This window comes from Colletes latitarsis, chromosome 2 (genome assembly GCF_051014445.1).
Source record: "Colletes latitarsis isolate SP2378_abdomen chromosome 2, iyColLati1, whole genome shotgun sequence".
Taxonomy (NCBI): Eukaryota; Metazoa; Arthropoda; class Insecta; order Hymenoptera; family Colletidae; genus Colletes; species Colletes latitarsis.
The window spans coordinates 28,786,168-28,810,026 of NC_135135.1; the positions used below are offsets into that span (position 1 = coordinate 28,786,168).

The 23,859-nt window shown below is 45.0% G+C and overlaps 1 protein-coding gene across 5 annotated transcripts in view; it reads right to left on the bottom strand.

The window, feature by feature from the left end:
- Vn (membrane-bound neuregulin protein vein) overlaps positions 1-23,859 on the bottom strand; it is a 328,196-nt gene that overhangs the window by 117,247 nt on the left and 187,090 nt on the right. For all 5 annotated transcript variants that reach the window (XR_013081794.1, XR_013081793.1, XM_076783467.1 and 2 more), the window contains exon 2: positions 10,206-10,368. Coding sequence is in view for 3 of the 5 variants with exons in the window: in XM_076783467.1 (XP_076639582.1) it covers positions 10,206-10,368 (163 nt within the window). In the remaining 2 variants the exon portion in view is untranslated. The remainder of the gene's footprint in view (positions 1-10,205; positions 10,369-23,859) is intronic.

The window sequence follows — 23,859 nt, forward strand, 5'->3', positions numbered from 1 at the left end:
CGTAGTTTGATATTGTCTTTTTTAATTGGTTCGTAACTGGCGAAAGGATAGCACGGTCCATACAGAAAATGGACAATATCATTCGGGTATAGATGTAAATAAACGTCCTTTCAAGTAGAAATATCTGATAATGGTCGGACGCGTCAAATTCGCAATTGTCCCGTTTTTTCGAGAACGAAGGCTCCGAGCAAAAAATTGTATTCTACATTTTCGATCTACTCTCGAACGAGGAATATGTCTCATACATAGTCTTCTCGATACTTTTTATAGTGTGATTTCTGAAAAATTATTTAGTTCTATACAGGGTGTTTGGCTACCCCTGGGAAAAATTTTAATGGGAGATTCTAGAGGCCAAAATAAGATGAAAATCAAGAATAACAATTTTTTGACTAAGGCTCCGTTAAAAAGTGATTAACGTTTAAAGTTCCGTTCGTGTTGAATTTTTTTCTCGAAACTGGTTAGGATTTCGAGGGTATGTGTATTCACCAAAAATGATTGTAACTGACCCCTGCAATCAAAAATAATCTTTCCAGAAGAATAATTGTTAATAACTTCTTAACGGAGCCTCCATCAACGAATTGGTATGCTTGATTTTCGTCTCATTTTGGCCTCTAGAATCCCCCATTAAAATCTTTCCCAGGGGTGGCCGAACACCCTGTATATACTTATATTACACTTTGGCTATATTTGCACTGAAATTAAGTATTGAATGAATATAATTCTATGTCGAAGTGAAAATTAAGGCTTCCAGATGATATACTTAACAAAATTTAGTACTCATCAAGACACACAAGAATTTTAATTTTTGTTTCAGTGGCTGCTTCCACTTCAAGACGAATAAGCCTATAGATGCGAACCAGTGAAATTGTGCTTTATTATCGCTGGTTCTCAGGAGCGTACAAGGACTATAAACCAGCGCAGAAACGATGATCGCCGAGGTCCGCTGACAGACGAGCCTGGAAGAGCGAGAACGGACGGTGAATCCAATAGAGGGAATATACGGGGGACAGGTTTCTGTCTGGGAAATAAGCACTCGAGAGGGTCGAGGATCGAGGAAATAGAGGGGCACTCGATTATGCGAGAGAGCCGCGGCAAAAAAATCCACGGGTCGCGTCCGTCACCCGTGAAAACGGTCAACGTTTCGAAAAGCTGTTTCACGGCGTCGCAGTATTTCAAACGAAAATCCAGTGCCCGTAGAATAAGCGGCGCCAGGTCTCAGCACGGCCGAATAACTCTGTCCATCCCTCGCTGGCCTGTCCGTCCGTCCAACGTCGGGGTAAATTATATACGGCGTCCAGGCATTCGTGGCGCTTTCGTTTCTCGAATCGCGGACCGTGAAGCTGAGATACTCGGTTGAAAAGCTCGAGGGGCGGGGGACCTTTTGTACCGAGACTGGCCGTGTCCGTCGAGTTCGCCGCGTCGATTCTTTCGCCTGCCTACGAAATATAAGCCCCGAGAACGTCCGCCAAGTCGTTCGAAATTAGAACTTTTACATCACCCGAGCTTTCGACGCTGGATGTAATTGGAAATTTTATCGTCGATGATCATTATTCGTATTATTTCGTGCTCTACAAAATTATTACGCTAAGAGAAATTCCTTTTTCTAACTATCGTATTTCCAAACATTCAATCGATGAATCGTCTGATTTGAGAAATGGCGAAACCCACTTTTCGTAGATCGAGGGGGTCCTGTTTTGCGTAAATCTGCATTCTGGTGATCCCCGGCTAAACTCCGCGACCGAAAAGTATATTTATCGGCAAAAATGCGAGATAGTTTGCGAGCGTATGCAAATGCCCCGGGAACTTGTGCTCTTTTTATCGCCTGTTCCTTCCGGCCGTAGGGCTTTTCGCGGCGGGGGCGGATCGGCGGGTCGAAAAGCGAAGCTACTTGATGCCAGCCGGCAGGATAAACTTTATCATTACCGGTGCTTTCGAGGGATCCTACGGTGAAAAGTGTTTGCAACGAAGCGCGACGCGCATAAAGATCCCCGCGACCCCGGGATAATGGTCCCCGGGTGAACTCTAAATTGCCCGTTAAAAATCTTGTTGACTTTGCTGTCTTGTTTACCGGCCGACCGGGGACGTTCCGTGGAAATTTCGTCGCGCCAGATCAGCGAGAGGACTTCTTTTCGGTCGTTTCGCGATTAAATTTATCGCTCCCGCGACACTGTACAGCGAACGTTTAGAAAACGCAAGGACCTCGCGTATAAAGACGACGCTTTCGTGGAAGGGGTAAAATAGTACGGTTATCATAAAGATGGGAATCTTTGTTTCAAAGGGTTGGATCCTCTTCGGGACCAATTACGCCTGAAACGGGGCCTTCAGGGTCCTTTACGACCCCCATCGAAATTTTCTTACCTACAAACACGATATATGTATGTTTTAATATTAATTATCACGGCAGGCAGTTATAACAGATGTTAAATAGATACTTAACGCTAGATTTACGGAAGCCGTCAATTTGACGGATTAAAGTTTCCATACAGTATTCCATGCAAATCTCGAAAAGATTTACGTAAGAAAAGTTAAACATACGTTTCCTCTGTCTCCTTCGATAGACTAAAAATTGAATAAAATGTCGGTCGAAAAGATTGTCCGATCCGTGGGAAGGCGTCCCGAACAAGTAGAATAATCGTTGTGTTAACAGACGGGGTCTCGAGGGTCCCTGGAGCCTTCCGAAAGAATTCACAGTTCCCGTCGTTTATTCTTGAAAAGCGACGCGGTTGGGAAAATACACTTTCGTTTCTCTTTGCGGAGGCTTCCCCTTTCTCTCGACGGTGTTCACGGTCGAAACAAACGACTTTCCTCCGGCGTGGCTCGGGGCATCAATATTTATGCGCAAACAGACGGAGACATCGATGCGCGAACGGTCTTGCGATCCGATAAACAAGAAAATGGAAATTGACTCGCAGCCTGATCGCTCTCCAAGTATCGAGCCACGAATCGCGAAGGAAATATTTAAAACGATACATCGTGGCGCATCTATTCGCGGTACAAAATGGAAAACGTGACGGGAGGTTGCGTTTCGAAATACCCTCGAACTGTCCCAAACGCCTATCAAAATTTATTTTCTCTAACATTTCAACTTGTGAATTAATTGTTTCAGTTTCACTGTTAAAAGTTTTGTCACGGAAGTCAGTCGAAGTGTTAATTTATACAAAATTATTATCGATTCCTTGTTTGCACGTGTTCATAGTCGAGCATCAGAAAACTCTAGAATTTTTCTAGAGTTTCTCAACGTTGCATTTACCAAACAGATTCTTCGCGATACGCAAGAAAAGGGCAACGTCGAAGTAACGAGTGGCGCGCGGTAACAAAAGAATAATCGATAGGCCGCGAAATTAATTAGTACTAGGAGGCAGAGTGCCAAGGGGTTCGTCGTTGGCCCATTATTCATTCGGATGTAAATGAATCCGCGCGAATTGGAACATAAAACAATCCTCCTCCGCCGTGTTCGGGCGTTGCAAAAGCTTTGTGGCCCCCCGAGTCCCGGACAACGGTGTGGATCAACGCCGGTGTTTGAACAGTTTGTTACCGGATAAATATGAGCAGAGGACGCTCGAAAAACTCGAGTCCCCCGGTCCGGGCGCGATGTCGACCGTCCTGTAATCGGTGCTTTGATCTCTGTCGTCCGCTAACGAGACTCTACGCGGCAAAACACGACCTCAGGAGTCGCGCGGTTTGCTTTTACCTCGTACGCGAAATCGCCTGGCAACGCGATCCTAATTACTCGAAACTACTGCCCGCGAGAGGGCCAGAAAATATTTAATTGCTTCGAGCCGTGCCTTCATTTTTTCCACCCAATCATTTTTTAACGTTTCCCTTCGTCCTCTCGGATCATTTTCTTTCGCGTATCGAGAGATAATTATTTACAAGCTAACAAAGCTGTGAAGGTAGAGAAAAGTCGCGGAGGAAAATATCGTGTGGTTTAGGGTCCTGTTGTCTCATAAAATGCAATTGCGCTTCTTTTTTATAACACGACTATTTAATCTTCCTTACATACAATTTGTTGAGTCACTTTGTAGGGCACGACCATCAACAAAATTGAATACTAAATAATTTGCAACAGCGCCTGAAGGGTAGTCAACGAGATTCGAGATTTCGTCGAATTTCTTTTCCTAATTTCGGATTCAATCAGCGCTCCGGGGGTTGTGGAGCATTTGTCTGGGTGCTTCCGCTGATTTATTAATTTTCATTAAGCCGCGGACTTACAACGCGATGGTGAATGTTGCGAAGAGAGACAGAGAGAGAGAAATAGGGAGGTCGCGTGTAAGGAGGAGGAAGATAGAGATAGAAGCAATAACGCGTTCTGTTTGCAGAGATCCCGAGACGGGGATCCGGTTCTCGCTCGTTAACCTATTAACATTTTATTCCCAGCAATCTTTCCTCGGCTGGTGTAGCACGTACGGGGATACGAACGGGTTTCTCTGTAACGAGCAACGAACGCCGGTCGACGCTGGGTTAAGATCTTCCGGGGTGGTTCCGTTTCGGTGGTAAGAGGCACGTTGAATGGCCGCGCGGTAGATTTGTTGGAGGAAAATGGGAGAAATGGAAGCGTGCAGTCGCTGCACGGCCCTCCTCGAACGAAATTCGATGTTACACGACGATTTACTCCCGAGAACAATCTTTGGGCGGTGTCTGTTTTCTTTCGAGGGCGAGTAAATTATGTCGTAGGAGGATCGAGGGAATAAGAAACAGAGGAAACGCTGATTTTACCCTCGAAAATTAACCCTCTATGGCAGGAGCGTATCAAACTGTTTGAAATTTCCAATTATTTATAGTTTCGGTTCAGTTGTAGAACTCTCTTATTCGTAATATATATATATGTAAATATAGAAATTGTAAACAATTATTCACCGTTCTATGAATCTGCCAAGTTTTGTCAAAATTGGGAATTAAATTCTAGAATAGGATTCTGGAATTAATTAGCCCTCGTTAGTTGCGAGAGTTAATTAAAGTTTGGACAGATTGAAACGTAAACAAATCAAAGAGAAAATATTGTTTGATATTGAAATGAATGGATGTATGAAAATGATGGGTAGATTTACAAACGAAGGCACATCGAAGTATGGCATTTTGTCGATCGAAACGGTGGAGGGGAAGAAATGTAAGAGGAATGCTTTCCATTAATTTCTCGTAGCCGGAGAGAGACGCGATGGCTGACGCCCGATCGACGCTCTTCAAAGGAACCGGTCATTCGAAGGTAGACGTCCGGAAAACCAGAACCACAAATACGTTTTGCAAACCTGCAATCACGTAATAGCTTGCACGCAGCGCTGGATAGCGTCGACGGTCCGCAAAGTCGATAGAAATTCGGCGGCAATACACTTGCTACCGATTAGAAAATGGAGGCTCTTTGAAAGCGACGATAATTTAAGATTCTCCATCCGTGTATCTCGTTTAGCGATAAAACTCGGTGATTTAAAACCGTAACGTATCGCTATCGATCCATCAAACAACAGTGTCGTACTTTCTACAATTCAGTATGGGAAAGAAAATAATTAATTTTAGGAATAATTTGCCTGTTCTTCGGATCTTTGTGTCCAATGCATACATATATTTATAATTCCTTCTATTTGCTCGATTTTAATTTCTCGATCTCAATGAATTTGATATATTAAAGACGTGTTAAAAACCAGAAGAATGGCGATTCGAAATTCTCGAAATTTTATGCAGACTATATTATATTTAAGTTTCACGAGACCCCCAATATCAACGTCGAAGGAATGCACGCCACAAGTCGTCGATTTAGCACGTCGACGTCGAAATTAATCCGAAACCGCTGATGTCGATGCAGCGAGCGATCGCGGTAATCCGTGTCGATATATCCGAGAAACGATATTAATATTAACTAGCGAAGTAGCCCGTACTCTGCGTGGGATTTTAAAATAGATATTAATTAACAAACAAGTCGATGAAAACGAATTGTTCTGCAGAAGTCGATTGTTTCTCTTACGTTCCACAATTTCTAAGCAAATAGCGATCCAACAAATAATCGTGCTCCAAATATCTTTAGCTCCAATTATCTCGCGAACTGTGACCCCTACTAGAAAAAGTTCCCCTACATTTTCGCTTCGTTTTTACGCGTAGAATCGATTCCATTTCTTGGAAAACTTTTTACAAGATCGTTCGAGCCGAAAGAAACACGACAGTCCCCTCCCGTTTACTCCAGCGAAGCTTGCGAAACAAATCAAAAGAAATATCATGTTTGACTAACCTCGCGACAAGTTTTGCGGTATTCGGTACTCGTGGCACGTAATCGACGATCAACCGTCGCGACGAAACAGGGATAGAGAGCCGGGGTCTCGTAAAAATTAAAATTCATTGGGCGAGCCCGTAGTCTTTCCGGGCCACGATTCGGCCGCCTTGGGCGTGCGGCTCTCCCCGCAATTATAACATTTACCCGTTAATTTACGGACGAGGGAGCGCGAAGAACGTCGCGGAAGCACTCTCGATAAGGGCCCTCGCGCGACGGTGCACTTTTGTCAGCCCGTGGTGCTCACCCGGCCCTCCGTCCCCGGTACTTACGGATGACAAATTAGCGAGATAACTACTGCCGCCGGATAATAAACGCCCCGGGAACACGGTTTTACGTAACGGCGACGCACGAACGGTGATAATTTCGGAATAATTGCCAGCCGTGACCGCCGCCATTCATCAAACTTCTGCGCCGCAACGCGCGATTCGTCTTCGACCCGCGCAGACCCCGTTGTTTGATTAATCTGTACACACAGGTGAATCTGCAACATCTGGCACCGTTTAACCCTCACCTGGGCCCAGAATCCAACGAAAAACGTTTCGAGCGTTCTGTCATGGCGACATACGAAATCAGAGACGTTGGTGCTTTGTACGGCAATCTGGGCCAAGATTACTCTTTATTTAGAATCGTTACAAGAATCATCGTACAAGAATAAAGGCACCAAAGAACGCGTATTAAATTATGTCCATAATTGCACATATTCAAAGAAGAACTCTAAATTGTTCGTGCAATTATCGGTAGTTCAAGTTTATTAACGAGTCATCTATTTAGTTTAGCCAAATAAAATACAAGCACACATTATTTTGTCGTGAAATGAACACATCACGATTACGCGTATCCTCGAGTGAAACTTACTAAAGAACGCTTGCTGGCTGAAATGTTGATAATTTGTCGAGCGTGGAAACCCGATGAAAAGCACTTCCTTTCCGTTTCCTTCCCGATCGAACGAGACCAGTCCGCGCGTTTCCCTCGAAGCATCTCGGCGGTCCCATCGACGCGTTCTCCGTTTCCGCGCAAGCTCGTTCATTACTTAATTCGACTGACGAGAAATTTCGAACCGCGGTCGGCTTTCAAGTCGATTGAACGCCCGTCAGGAAAATTAATGTCGCGAGGCGGCGTGTCGGGGGCTCCTTTCAGGGGCGTCGCTAACGCTCCTTCCACGGTCTCTCGTCGTCCCGTTGCGCAACAGTTTCCTATCGGTGTCTTTGACAAGGAATTCCTCGTCGAGCTAACCGGGACGAGCACGCCGACAGAGAGAACGAGATTCCATTACGCTAGACATCAAAGCTGCGTCCCAGTTCGCAAAAGAGGACCTCTGAATACGCGCCGGTTCCCAGTTACGTCCTCGAGGATCTCGGTTCGCGTTGCACACTCGTCGCGCGTGATCCCGATATCTACAAAGTCCTCGAAATTCCATCCTCGCGGAATGCGCGCGAATAGAAAAATCCTGGGGATCCTCGACGAAGTCCGCGATCGTCGAGTCACTCGACTCAAAGATGCATCGAAACCGGGAAAAAATTCACCGAAACATCGATCGCGTGGAAACTGGAACTTGTAGAGCTCTCGCCAATTTCTTACTTTTAACGCTGTTCCGTTTGGGAAGTCCTGACGATTTTTTAGGACGTGGCGAACACTAGAAATTGAGTTTCCAGCGACCAGTTTAACAGTTACTCGTGATAGCGCGAAGTTAGCGACATTACGTATGTATCAGGTTGTCGCGTACGGAATTGCGCAGGGAAAGTTTAAACTTCCGTAACTTGGTTACAAATGAACTACTTTTTAATCGAAATAAGCAACGACAGATTTGACGTCGATTAAAAAAGTTTATTTGGAACGAGGTTACAGAAGTTTAAAGTTTCCGCGCGAAATCGGCCATTTCGTATGCAGCGATCTAATACATGCATAATGTGGCTGACGACGCATTGTTCTAGACAACTACGAAACTATTCCACAGGAATTGTCAAAACTTGGCCGAAATCTGATTTCTCGATTGTCCGCGTAATTATATTTTTAATAAAATTTAATGTCAAAAAAAAATCCGTAGATAAACAGGAGGAACTTTGAGAGAAGATCGTTGAATTTTTATTTTCCTGACGGACATTTTGTAATATCCAAAGACTAACGACCCCGTGCGGGAACGCGAGTTCTCCATTTATTTGGTTCTCCTCGTAAATCGTCGACCGGGAGGGAGTAGCCGGGTTCCATGAATAGTTACAATTAAACTGATAATTATTCCTATCTGTTTCCATCGTGCACGCTCGTGTCACGCGAATACATCATCTTTAAAGAGTACCCAGCGTCGGGACCCGAGTGTGTTGCCAACAGTTGAGTCATCAGCGAAGAGGGCCGCGGCTCGTTCGCTATAATCGTTCCTCCGTGGATAGTAAATCCGGCCGAAAGGCCGTCTGAAATTATTACGGCTCTCAGGGCCGTGCCGCGTGAACCGTTGAACCGCGCCATTCCGCGAGGGATTTACAAAGTGCCAATCGCCTTAACGCGTTAGACACGTGCTCGCCACGCGAGACTCGCGCTATCAATCTACCGTCCCTTCTCTCGATCTCTCCACGCGATATACCGGATCGTCTCGTTTCTAAAACGGAACAGTCTTGGCCGGGAACGTGCCCACACACCCACGATTTCTCGGGAAATTTTCGTATCTCTATTAATTTCGAAGTCAAAGTCACTCGAATAGTTATTATTCGTGTTTACCGTATTATCTTCGTGCATTCCGTGGCCACAATTTTTGGTCCCTCCGATTCTGCCTCGTTGTAAATTTCGACTCAAAAACTATGTTACTTTGAGTTAGCTAGTTTATGCAAGATGGTACTCGCGAAAATAACACGTTAAAAAAGTTATTTTATCAAACGCGGTAGACGTGATTTGTAGCGGTTTGAGAGGTCCAGAGAAAAGGAGAAATTGAAACATTAAAAGTAAATATCGATGATTTGTCAAATACTTTTCGGTCGAAGTAACCCGGGGAGTCTTTAATTTATAACTGCGATCGATCGTTGGGTGGCACGCGACACCGGGCGAAAAAATCGATGGTCACGCGAGTATTACTCTTGGCAACGATATTAGAAGTCCAGCCGAACCGTTGATAATGGACGACGGACGAAAGGAAGCGTCGAAAGTTCGCGACTCGTTCGACGAAATCGTTGCCAAACACGAAGCGACTTCGTTTAAGTGGTAATTAATGTATACCGCGGCAGGGGAACCCGCCAGGGCTTGGCAACGTCTTATTTACGGTCGCGTTGGAAACGCGCCACCGACGGAATCCGTCAACTTCTTTGTTGCTATTTCCTACCACAATGGAACTTGCAATTTCCGTCTCGTGCGGCCAAAAATTGCAACTTTTCACGTCACGAGCTCCTGGCGGTCGTTAATCCCGATAGCACTCTAAGCACGCGTTCAGATTAACTCCAACCCCCCAACCTAACTCTCGTGTCGCATTCTCTGCGTCTCCAAAGTTCGATTCAACATTAAAACATTCCATTATCGTATCGTGTCATTTTTCTCAGGATCCAGACTCTATTTCATTCTGCAAGTAGAACAATACTTAACAATTCTCTATTATTTATTTCACTATTTTTATTTTGCTTTTTATAACCATCCTTCAACCTGAAACAATTTTTGTTTGAAAGCTCTGTCAATTTTCACCAAACACAGAATAATTATTTTATTCTACGATAACTTGACAATTATTTTTTCACAACGAAGCAACGATTTTCATTTATCACGTCGAGACGAGATTGAAGTTAGGCGAATTTTTCCACGCAACGACCGATAGTTTCTCCGTGAATGGTAATCGCGGAGGACGCGGTCTCGGTTGGACTGTTCGCGGAGCGACACGCGTAGCATTCTCGACGTAACGAAGCGAAAAGGGTGGGCTGAAACGAACGTGGCGGAACGAAGGTTGCCCAGGAGTCGCGAAAGTCGTGTCACTCACCGTTTGTGTTGAATCCTGAGGCCTCTGCGGGGGTGCAGCGGTATCCCGTCTTTCAGCCAGTGCACCCTCGGGGGTGGTGAGCCCCTCGTTCGGCATACTAGCTTCACCCTCTCTCGTAACCTCGCTATCGAGTCCCTGAGCTCGGACAACGTAACCTCCTTCACTGAAATCAAACGTAGCGTCGATTAAAATCCACGTTTACTTCCTTTTCGTCGATGGCGATATGTTTGAAACGATTATTACGAGTCAAAAGATTCAATACGAAACTTTCATGCGTGTTGAAAACTTACGAAAAAGGTCTTTAATATTAGTCATTTTTCTGTGGCATTTTTTATAGTCGACATTAATATTTTTCTAATATATTTTATACCGTGCATTTATCTTTTAAATATAACTACTTGGACAAAAATTATTCGTCAGAGTTAAAATTATAAATTATAAATAGGGGTTGTTTTATAATGCTAATCGCGACATCTGTGGAATTACTAGTACAAATTAATCGATTTGTTTTATTTGGTCACTGGGCGATCAGCTCGTCGTTTGTACAACAGAATTGTTCTATACCATTCCATTGTTTTAGATATATCAGTAACGATTTACAAGACTTTGCCCACATATATTTTAACAGTTTTATAATTCCTTGGAACCTTCAGAATTTGATCATTTATTGCAATGTGCTTACGAGACGTTTTAATAATTTTAATATATTTTAATATAAAAAAATATCTGCATCCAAACCTGTCCAAGTTTGAGAGCCATGAAATACGTCTATACAATTTCTATAAATTTGATTTCGCTTTTCGAAGCAAGTGTTTTGCTGACGGTTCGTATCGGTGGAGTAAAATGTTTGAGTCAGCCTGTAGGTGTTGCTGATTGGGTACAATGGGAGAATAAACCCGGGATAGGGCGCTAATAGGACGGGCAACGAGCGAGCGTATCGGGAACGTGGGAAAGCGATTACGGTGGAAAAGTTGCCGACGACGTGGCAGACCCGTTCGCAGGAAATTCTGACGCGCTATGAATTTTCACCGCGGGCAGGAGGTCCTTGCGGTCGAAAGGGAATTCTTAAACCGACCACTTTCGAACTTCCCGTCCAAGTAAGTACGTGGCTTCCGGAAGTCTCGAGAAAACTTTCCACGAAATCCTGCCGGAGTTTTAATAAATTTTTCGAGAACCGTGCGCTTCCCCGTCGTCAAAGGAGACGACTCTATGACCCAATACGTGTCTTTAAGTGCCACCAACTTCGAGAATTATTTTCCTCCGGCTCTGTCTAGACCTGGAAAACGTACAGTTTATCGGAAAATTCGACTACTCGAATATTTCAATACCGTTCGTACCGTCGCGTTAAATATTTTATTTTTATCTATATTCGTTCCCCAATAGCGAAACGAAAGTAATAAAAGGTACAGAATAAAATGTAACAAGTAGCATAAAATTATAAGACACGAAATAAGAATAATTTCGACTGTTAGCCGGAAAGGTTGCCGAACCCTGGTAGGGTTCTAATCGCCCAGTTTCATTCCTGCCACTCACTTATCCGCGCTTAAGCTATTATTATGTCAGGGGCTCTTATTAAACTTGTTAAGCTATAATTTTCGCAGTATCTTCGCGTTACAGAAAGAGCAACGCGGTCTGTTCGTTCGGAACGCGACGCGTCGAGACGAGGGAAAAGCGAAATTTTCTGGGAAGCGAGCTAGCACGTCCCGAGAAGCGCGAAGAAGGCAGCTCGTTGATAAGGTACCTGGAAACGCTTATCGGTGCGCGTGATGCACGCGCGTAGACAATTTCCTCGTGCAAGTTTCCGCAGAGAGCTGGAAAGAGAGATCTGAACTGAAATAAGAGCAAAACAGAGACCACACAAAGTGATTCGAACTCGTAAAATTGCCGTAGGTTCTTCGTAAACATCATCGACGATTTGCTACTTTGACAAGGAACGAGTAGAAAAATTTGTTCGATTTTCGAATCGAAGCTATTTAAACTTCGAACGTTCGCTTCGATGAAATTCGTATGCATTTATTGTTAGCTGTAATTACGAATACATATCGCGAAGCCATCCATAAATATACAATGATGTAAAATTGCGGCAACCAGTTACGGAATCGAATATGACGTAAAATTACGTCAGCGGTTGCGAACATGTTAATATTCCGGGAGTAATATCGACGTTCGGTTCATCGACGGTGATTAGTTCTCGACAACCAAAATTATACTTTTGAAAAACACTGACAGGAATATGAATTTTAATCAACCAAAACGCGTTCGAGCTAAAATATTCACGCATTGTCTCTGACACTATTGCCTCGAAGCCACGAGCTGCACATTAATAACGTCGGATTAAAAAAATGTACATAATAAATTCGAAATCAAGTCTCGATGTATCGAATCTCGTTCGAGAGCCGCAACAATACGTTCCCGTTGCGTTTTCGTTCGTCGAGACTCGCGTATGAATAATAAAAGTGTTTCGAGGCCGCGACAGAATGGGTCTCCGATCGGCAAGAAATCCTTTTGCTCGAGCCTCGGCATTATTTCCGCGGGAAATATCGGAGTTTTCGAAGGCAACGGGGACATCCAACGAACGATGTCCCATTATGTTCGCGGTGGACGTTGGGGAATAGTAATAACGAGGTGACATCGCTGGCGAGTTCTTCAGTGGGTCAACGCGACTTTACAGGGACACCCTCGATTCTCTGTGCTACTTCGACAATGTACCTGTCGTTTGGATCTCGCATACCCGGTGCAAAATGGCGAATTATGCTGTTTACCGGAGCCCAGATCTGAAAGCCAGCTCTCCTTTCATCGGCCATAATGGTCGACTTCTACGATCGCAAATTGGGCGCTGATAAATCCCGAGAAACGGGTCGATCTCGACAATTCCACCGTAGAGAAAGTCTCACGCGTGCAATCTATTTCACAAGTTTGTATTTTAATCTCACCAAATAGGTGGGAGCTAATTTCACTTACATAGAATAGGTTTTCATAACGTAGACGAATATAATTTCTTCACGTCGAATATAAATTTTTGTACACGTAGAAATTCTTGAATGATCTATTCGAGAAAACTATAAAACTATCTTATGACAATATGAGATAAAAGATCTTTTCCTCTGTGCTAAATTTGATTCGAATTTTCCCAAGAATATCAAAAACTTAATTGTCAGACTCGATAATTATGCTGACGTTGCGAGGAACGCGAACACGACAAATACAATTTCGTCTTTCGGTCTTGCTGGTCCCCTGTTAGTTATTAGCTGGCTCGAAGCACCGCTGGGTGCACCAAACTAAATAAAATACACTCGTGTTGCAACACAGTCGGCCACTTGCGCTCCGCTGGTTTACCCGGCGTCGAGGCGTCCTCTCTCAAAGCACTCGCGACGCCCTGACTTTGAACTTGCTCGCGCGTACAATTGCACTTGAAACGGGTTCCCAAAAGTCACGTACGCTTTTTGAAGCGTTGGACACGCGTGAACGTTCGCGCCCCAACAGCCCTCTGTTTGAAAAACTGTTTCTTCGTAATTTTCTTTGCCACTAGTTTTAATCCTCGGACATTTTAAAACGAGGCATACGCACTGTACCAGACGTAGTTTCTTGCACCAAGTTTAATAAAATACATTTCGTAATGTTTCAGAAATTCCGAATGAAATGATCCCAATACGTCTCTCGACTTCTTCCAGGATTCTTTTCTTATTCTAGGATGGATAGAGGCTCCTTTGACCGTGTGTCTTTCTGGACTGTCGCAACGACGGTTTAGATCTCTTTCGTTAGAGTTTCTCTCCGGCGAGTCTCGGTAATTTTTCACGATCGTGTTCCATCCCGTTCCCCGTTTCTGACTAGCGTGCCGTCCGTAATTACGACGTTCCTCGCGGGAGAGCCGAAACGCGACGCTCGAATTATCCAGGACGTTCAACGTCGCGGGCGAGAACGCCTCGGGGCATTTAATACGTTTCCATCAATGTCGTCGTCGTCGTCGCTGGGCGGCGTTACTCGAAACTTACCGTGCCCGTCTCGTATTTGCCGCCCACGGTAATCCGGAATACCATCTGGCTAAAGTCCCTAGATGGAGAAAGTACCGACGTGGATTAAGCCCTCCATCGGAGAGCAGAACACACACTCCGAAAGTCTTCCAATACGTGAAACGAATCCTGTTATTCCTACGCCTTTGGTCTTTTCAAAATTCAAATGAAAAATTTAATCATTTCGATTATCATTTCGGGGATCGTGTCTTCGTTAGAATTTTAAATCGACAGAGTTTATTTTTCTTTCTGCGTTGGTTTGTCATAATTCTTGACCCGAAGATCCACGTGGCTCTTATCGACTCGTGTTACCAATTTTCCCCGTTGTCTTTGTGGTAAGAATAATTAATTTTAACATTATTTCACAGTGGAAATGTTCAAAGTCGCAATAGCGATACGCCAGAGCGAGATCTCGGATTTAACAGAAATATGTTTCAAACGGAAGTTCGTTAGTACCAAATGGAACATTTTTCGACGTAGGAAATCCATCTCAAGTATCTTTTTCCATTAAACTACCTGTATTATTAAAATAGCACCACATATATCTCTCTTCCAAAGTCATAAATTACACATAAAAACGATTCAACTGCACAGTATCTTGTCACACCTCAATTATTCGATCCTAAAATAATTTAATCTACGTCCAAAAATATTTCCAGCCTGCATAGGGCTGAGATAGACTCATCGACCATTTATATTTTTCTTACACAGAATAATTCAACTGTTCGATCGAACTCGTCATGAATAAATTGCTCCTAAATAACGTCAAATGAAATTTGCTTCCAACAATCTGATTACTAAAAGTACTAGTGAATGATTAAAATAAAAAATTTCCATTATTTCGTGAGAGAATCGAACGCTATTCGGTTGCAGTCAGAGGTGCCAGAAAGGCACCGAAGGTTGAGAAAGGCTCACACTTCCCTTCTCGCTCTTGAACAACTAATATCCGACTTTCCGTCAACAGGTCTCCACTGGCCTCTGCTGACCGCTGCTGACCACTCCTGGAATTTCTGACAACGTATAACGATTACGACTGGCTACTGTTAGTCTCTCCGAGCCTCTGCTGGCCTCTGCTGACCACTGCTGTTACTTCTGACAACGTATAACGATTACGACTGGCTACTGTTAGCCTCTCCCAGCCTCTGCTGACCACCGCTTATATTTCTGACAACGTATAACGATTACTACTGACTTCTGCCTGCCTCCGCTGGACTCTGCTGACCGCTACTGACCACCCCTGATGCTTCCGACAACGTATAACGATTACTACTTGTTACTGCTTGCCCCTGTTGGTCTCTACTTCCCTCTGCATGCCTCTGCTGGCCTCCGTTGGCCTCTGCTGACCGCTGCTGACCACTGCTGACCACCCCTGATGCTTCCGACAACGTATAACGATTATTACTTGTTACTGCCAGCCTCTGCTGATCTCTGCCAGCATCTCCCGACCTAAGCTGGCCTCTGCCAACATCTTCCGACGTCAGCTGACCATTGCTGACCATTGCTGACCATTGCTGACCATTGCTGACCATTGCTGACCACTGCTGACCACTGCTGCCCGTTGCTGACAACTTGTGAGATGATGTAATATAATATAATATGTTTATATGTATTAAAGTGTTGTATAATGTAAATCTATGGCAATAAATGATATAATTTCAAAGAATTCTATGTATTCTCATCATTTTTTACCCCTCTTTCCATCTCCAAATTTCCCAAATTAGAAATGACGTCATTTCTAAGAAATCTTGAAAATTCTCGGATCCCTGAAACTTACCGGCGTCCCTGAAACTTCTCGGAATCCCTGAAATTTCCAAGAAGTTTCAGGCAGCGGCTAAAATTCCGGCCTGAATTTTTCGGCAAAAATTTTAAAAAGCCGTTACGTAATATTACGTAATATTATGTAACATTACGTAATAGCTCTTGAAAATTTCTCGCGGCCGGAATTTTTCGGCAAAAATTACGTAATGTTACGTAACATTACGTAATATTACGTAATATTACGTAATAGCTCTTTAAAATTTCTTGCGGCCGGAATTTTTCGGCAGAAATTACGTAATGTTACGTAACATTACGTAATATTACGTAATATTACGTAATAGCTCTTCAAAATTTCTCCGGCCGGAATTTTTCGGCAAAAATTACGTAATATTACGTAATATTACGTAATACCAGGAATTCTTAGAAATGACGTCATTTCCAGGAATTCGCAGAAATTCCTGGCGGCGGGAAATTTGAAATCTTTCCGGGGAACTTAACAAATTTTAAAAGATTCGGAGTTTCTTATACCTAAGGGAATGATTTCGATAGGGAAAGAAGGGTAAAAATGATGAGAACACATTGAATTCTTTGAAATTATATCATTTATTGTCATAGATAACATTATATAACACTTTAATACATATAAACATATTATATTATATTACATCGTGTCACAATTTGTCAACAACGGTCAGCAGTGGTCAGTGATGGTCAGCGATGGGCAGCGATGGTCAGTTGACGTCGGGAGATGTTGACAGAGGTCAGCAGAGGGTGGCAGAGGGTGGCAGTTGCCAGTAGTAATCGTCCTACGTTGCCAGAAATATAAACGGTGGTCAGCAGAGGCCAGCTTAGGCCAGGGGACGCTGGCAGAGGTTAACAGAGGAAGGCAGGAGTCGTAGTAATCGTTGTACGTTGCCAGAAATATAAGCGGTGGTCAGCAGGGGTCAGCAGAGATCACCAGGGGCGAATAGTAGCAAGTAGTAAGCGTTATATGTTGTCAGGTATATCAGAGGTGGTCAGCAGCGGTCAGCAGAGACGAGCAGAGGCATGCAGTGGCAAGCAGAGATCAGCAGGGACGAACAGTAGCATGTAGTAATTGTTATACGATGTTAGAAGCATCAGGGGTGGTCAGCAGAGGCCAGCACAGGCAAGCAGAAACCTGCTGAGGCAAGCAGAGACTTGTAGGGGCATGCAGTAGTAAGTATTAATCGTTATACATTATCAGAAATACCTGCAGTGGTCAGTAGAGTTCGGCAGGGGCCAGGAAAGTTCAGCAGAGACAAGCACACGCTGACAGAGATCAGCAAAGATCAACAGAGGTTAGCAGAAGTCAGTAGTAATCGTTATAGGTTGTCAGAAATATAAGCGGTGGTCAGTAGAGGCCAGCAGTGGCAAGCAGAGATCACCAGGGGCGAATAGTAGCAAGTAGTAAGCGTTATATGTTATCAGAAGAATCAGAGATGGTCAGCAGCGGTCAGCAGAGACGAGCAGAGGCATGCAGAGGCAAGCAGAGATCAGCAGTGTTGAGCAGAGGCCAGCAAAGGCATGCACAGGCAAGCAGAAACTTGAAAAGGCAAGCAGAGACTTGTAGGGGCATGCGGTAGTAAGTATTAATCGTTATACATTATCAGAAATACCTGCAGTGGTCAGTAGAGTTCGGCAGGGGCAAGCAGTAATTAGGAGCAGTCAGTAACAGTCGCTGTATGGTGTAAAAAGTTGTCGGGAGTTCTGTACTTTTGTCAGCACTGGTCGTCAGAGGTCATCAGAGGCAAATAGAAACCAGGAGTAATTTGCAGAGTTCAGTAATGAGCTCTAGGAAAGGCAAGTAAAAATACCTGGGCAGTCGAGAATCCGAATCGTATGCCGTTGACGTGAGGTTGGATCTCTGAATCTGGCATCTCTGGTTGCAGTTCGATGAACGCTAGATAAGAAATTAGCTTTTGGTATATCGTGGAGCATCGAGTTTTTGACGGAAACCGTTTCACGCGGCACGCGACTCCGCCATTTCCGGCGCGAGACACGCTGCCATCCCCCTCGAAGATCGACCTGGTACGACTTTAAAAGGCAAATTGCTCGCGTTTATCGCGCCGCGCGAGATGGGTCGGCGAAAGGGAACCGTGAAAACAGTTCTCGCGGCGCTTGTTCGTGTCGCTGAATAAATCGAGCGAGTTATTATCGCGTTGCTTTCCGCTGTACATTTAATTCCGTCAGGACGGATAAAAATGCCCGCGCCGCGGAGGAAGGCACCACGATTCACCGTCGCTGTATATTTTTTGTGTGACATTGCGTGACGTGGGAAGATTTTTTCGTACCGGTGCTCGACGGTTCGAATGTTTTATGGGATCGCTCGGTAAATACGTTTGACGTCCTCCGGACGCAAGAAGAGCACAGTTTGCCGGGGAACGATTATCTTTTTAGATTAAATCGACGTTGAACAATTTATTCGAAACTCGTGTTCGATCGATCGCTCTATTCGTCGATTCAAATTTTAGTATTCGTTTCGTAAAAATTCTGTCGTGGTTTTCTCAAAATTGGACGAAATTACAAACGCATTTAATATAGATATTTAATGATCCGTGCCAGAGATGTAATTTTGTATTTTATTAGAGAATGCTTTATCAAAGTTTAGTAGGATAGCTTATTAAAAGAATTGTCAGTAATAGTCGAACACCCTGTAAAAACTGAAAATACTTTTGTAAGATCATAGGATAGTTTAACAAATATATAGGAGTGTATAATGTATAAATATGTACGTATACACGATGCACAGAATCGAGTAGATATTATAGATCACGAAGTTATTGGCTTGCAGATATTATGTAAACATATGTTAACGTTCAGTCATGAAGCGTTAAACGGCGTATCTAGCCTGTGGAAAGTAGTATTGGTCGATGTTCGGTCCGGCCGCAGTGGAAAAGGTCAACGCCTGGATCGACGCTACTGTTGCGTTTTACCTGGGGGTCCATTGAAATCCACGCACCCGTTTGGTTGTCCAGGCGGCAGGGGAGGTGGACCCCTACGTGGCGCGTCCCCAGGTGGCGGATAGGGGTAGCCGCTGGGATGGAATGCGTGGATGAGGTCACCAACCTGAGAAGGCTGGTGGCCGCATCCTCGCATGGCATCCCGGAGGGAAAGCTCCCGCGGACCAAACACCGGTATGAATGGTTTGCGTGGGTGAATGCGTGTGCGAGTGGCCCGGGACATGGGATATTTGCCGCGGGTTTTACCTAAGGCTGCAGATTGGCCAGTTGGCGGCTTAGTCCCATGTCACGGGGCCGCGGGCGCTGGTGACCAGGTGCCTGTGGTTGAGTGGAAATGCGGTGGGAGGAGTGCCTCCCACCGGGAGGGGCCTAAAAGGGCACGACGCGGCGGGGGACTCTGTGATGTCTCGCTAGAGTTCCCGGTCCCTCGCCAGGCGTCTGAGGATGGTCACCGTGGGGTTTTAGCCGGTAAGAGTCCGGCACTACCCGCCTGCGGGTGTCCATGAGGATTTCCCCACGTACAAAAAAAAAAAAAAAAAAAAGGGGGTCCACGCTGGAATATTTTACAGATACACGAATACTAGAAACTCGAATATTCGAGGAAAACTAATCGAACATAATTATTTGAATATTCAGGTTCCCTTAATCCTCCATTTATTACCAAATTATTTCCAAAGTAGTTTTGTACTTTCGACAGTCTCTCTAAAATGCTGTTAATTCGAAGAAAATAAAGGGCCACGAATTTCATTTTAGTCACCGATAAAAAAATCCTGTCCACTTTGCAAACCGTGCTTATCGAGTGGCCCAGTCTTTCGAAGGTTTAACGATTCCCTCTGGCTTCCAGGGGTTAAAAAAGCAGAACTGTCGCAGGGTCGAGGGGGGGATTAAGTCGCGGGGGCGATATTAATTCGATCCCCCTATAGCTAAAGTGCTTTTACGCGTCCCGAAAGCTGGCCAGAGCGCGATGCCTGAAATTTACTTGGAGGGAAGAGGATTTCGCGTCTGATTCCCGGGCACCGCTGGTCTAGTCTATTCGTTATTAACCGGCCGCGTATGCGAGGGCCAGAGGTAGTCGGAGAAAAACCGAGGGGAAAGAGAGACGGAGAGCGTGCGGTCGAAGAGACGGGGAAATCGGGGAGAAAAGGGACGAGAGGGTTGGGAGGAGCCGAAAGGTGGGATATTCACGGGTATTCCCATGTCCCCGGAAGCAGCGTGCGGTTCTCGCTGCAGAAACGTCATTTAACGATTAGCCGCGGCGAACTGACGCCGAAATTCAAATTTAAATGGCACACGCGGGAGACTCGATCGCCGCAGAGTTACACGAATTTATGCCGGAATTGCGAGACACGACCGCCAACCACCCACCGGGAGAGTGGCCGTTGCAAGAAAAATTGCGTTTCAAGCACCGTTTACAGTCGAAATAAACTAGAGTAGATTTTGAATTTTTTAAATTCCAACCGGATCGGAGAAAAGTAGAGCAACAGGGGAATGACAAACTTACAAATTTCGATTTTCTACCGTTATTAAAATAAAAATCTTTGATTTGTGGTGTCTGGGAGCCACCGATCCAGAGTCCAAGAGCGTAGACTAAACATTCGTTCGATTCTGTTCCAAGCACCTGTCGTTCACGCTCGGTAAATATCTCTCCGTCTCGAAGTTGAAGGCCATCGCGAAATACGCGTCCGATAGGATTCGGAGACAATTTTGTAACGTCGAGGCGTCTGACCCGGATGTCGAGGCTCCGGTATGCGAGGGAAGCTCCGTGCTTTGTCGCGAAACCGCGATTCAGAACTACACCATCTCCGTGCCGCAAATTAGCGCGATAAAGTCGCGTTGCGGTGGATGACTCGCGTCACGAGCAACCTCCGAGTTCCCTGACTACGGAGTTTATCGAATTGAGACGCCCCGTGCAAGTCGGGACGCGACCGTTGTTAACAACCCGGATAACTGAAACTATCGAAGACCGCGTCTCACGGCTGACGCCAGTTCCTTCGAATTACGAGATTATTAATTCGTCCGGGACTGAGTGGCGAGACGCGTTCGTTAGGCAGCCATTCTCATTCCACTTCTAAAATATCAAATAGTTTTCAACAACTTCGACTTTAAAAATAGAAAATTTTACAGATGATTGCAATTTATACAATATCAAATAGTTTTCTACTGAATTTGATCTAAATTTCTTTCGATTTTGAAATCGTGTCACAGTTGTATTAGGCTCCATACAGTATTGAAACCTTGTACGGTACAATAAACGTCCAATAAAATCTACGGACTGGACCAAAATGGATCTCGATATTTTTGGATTCGAAGGAAATCGCGAAGCACTTTCGTTGTAGATTCGCTCACCTAGTTCTTCATCGATCCGTAGTGGCGTAAAGGAAGAACCGTAAAAGGAAGGGGAAAAATAGGCGACTGGAAGTCTGTCGGGCGGCGTGTCACTTCGCCGCTACGAGGGATGGAACATGCTGAGCGACTGGCAAAGAGAGCGGCGAGGTTGATTAATGAACGCGTCGCCGAAAGAGCAAAATAACAAATAGCGCGTTGCCACCGTTGCCCTCCGGCTGACGCGAGCGCGGGGGAGGGGGTGGAAAAGGGGGGTTGCGGCAAACGGCCACGCTGGTTGCTTGATTCATAGTTCCCGCGGCGCGCCAGCGGCTTGTGACGAGGCGCAACGTCGTGTTAAGCATACGACCGACCCTTTGCAACCCCGTCTCCTCGATAATTGATTGTCCCGTGCCCTCTGCGACTCGTCGACGGCCGGTTCGGTTCGTTTTCGACGCTGGATCACCGAAGGGTGACGATTATTGCCGCCCCGGGCAAGAAACGCGCTTCTTTATTTCCGCAAGGTCAACTATTAGCGATTCAAAGGGGTGCATCGTCCTTTCTGTACTTTTCTATAACTGTTATTTCTTTAATTTGATTCTGGCGTGATCGATAGACGTATATCTACGTTATACAAAGGTCGAGGGAGAACAAAATGGTATTATCTTATGTATGATAGAAATGTATGGGGGGAAAAATTCTTTGAATTAAAAAAAGAATAATGTAATTCCAATTGTACCTGTCGTTAGAATAATCAGCGATCGAGCAACCCGAGTTGTTCGAGATCTAGGTAGGTTCGAAGCCTCCGCTACAGTAGTTAATTTGCCAGATTAGATCTGGCTGTCTCATCGAAGTGTGCAGAGATAGCCAACGGGGGCGATTCGCGTTAAAATCGCGCGACGGGTAGATTATGCAATTTCCGTGAAATCTTTTATCCGTCGGCGTGTTGGGAACGCGTTTCGCCCGACAGCGGGGAGGGGAAGGGGGGCGAGCATGAAAAGGTAGCGTTTCCATCGGTATCGCGGCATCGACGACAGCCAGGCGTACGTATCGTGACGGTACACGCGACGTCAAACCAGTACTCGATTCTTCTAACCCTCTACGTGTGTCCCTTTGGCCGTATCCTCGCGTCGCCGGAGAGATTTGCACGTCGTTTGTTTGCGTCGCCGCGAGTCGATCGCGTCCTATTATTACAGGTAACGGTGCACGCGCTTTCGTCGACGCTTCCCGCTCGATCGTCGCGATGGATACCGGTCGTATTTATTCGTTTCCTCCAGCAGCCAGTATTTACACTCCAGGTAACGTTTATTTATTTCGCGGGGCTCGGAATCCGGAGTGCTCGTCGTTCCAAAAAGACGAAAATAACGATTTACGAGGAACGTCGGTGATGGATTCTTATAATGGGTCCCGGAGAACAATCAGAACTCTGTGGTTCATCAGTCTAATATAATATTAACAGTCAATTTAATATGATATTCAATGAAAATAATTGCTGTGATCCATAAAGAAATATTAAATATCAACTTTGACATATTTCAACGCCCCCTCAGTGATGGAATTCTTATGTGTCGGACAACGATAAGAATTCTGTGGTTCACCAGTCGTTTATCAGTAGGATCAACATAACATTCAATAGAAATAATTACTACGATCTATGAAAGAATATTAAACATACTTCGATCGATTAGCCACCAGAATTTGCAACGAATTACCCAAAACGAAATATTTCGATAGAAAATATATACAGGGTGTTCGGCTACCCCTGGGAAAAATTTTAATGGGAGATTCTAGAGGCCAAAATAAGACGAAAATCAAGAATACCAATTTGTTGATGGTGGCTTCGTTAAGCAGTTATTAACGTTTAAAGTTCCGCCAATACTGAATTTTTTTCTCGAAACTGGGTAGGATTTCGGGGGTATATATATTCATCAAAAATGATTATAATCGACCCCCGCAACCGAAAATAATTTTTCCAGAACGATTTGAAATTTTTTAATTTCGCCGAAAAATTTAGGCACCTGGTGGCCGAACACCCTGTATATTACTTGGTGCGTTAGTAGCTGATTCCAAGAATAAAATATTGTCAATCTCTGCGACAATGGCAGTCGAGCTGTCAACGTCTTTCAAGATACCGGCTGCAAAGCCCTCTTGTCAGGCTCGAACAATAGCAAACGCAGCCACGTGTCATTGTATAGCAACCTAGATGATTCGACGATGAAACCCTGAATCCTGAACCCTGAACCCTGAACCCTGAACTCTGAACCGTGAACCCTGCTCCCAGGACCCCGGGAATCGCAATTCTCCGATCGCCGGAAGATTCGATTATGAATTGTTTCGCTGTTGGCCCTTTCGGTGAAACGATTAATGCGGGCTCGTGTGGATCGTCGACGGGGGTGATTCTGTGCGTTTGCACCTTTGTCCAGGGGCGGCTAATCGTTTTCGGTTCACGGGCCAGTTCGCTCGTGTCGGCTGGTGAACGCTTCCGGTTATCCGGCCTGTAATCGAGTCCGCCGAACGCCGTTGAACGCCGATCAGCCGCGCGCAGCTGATTACCCATCGATCTCCGCAAATATTTAATCGCGG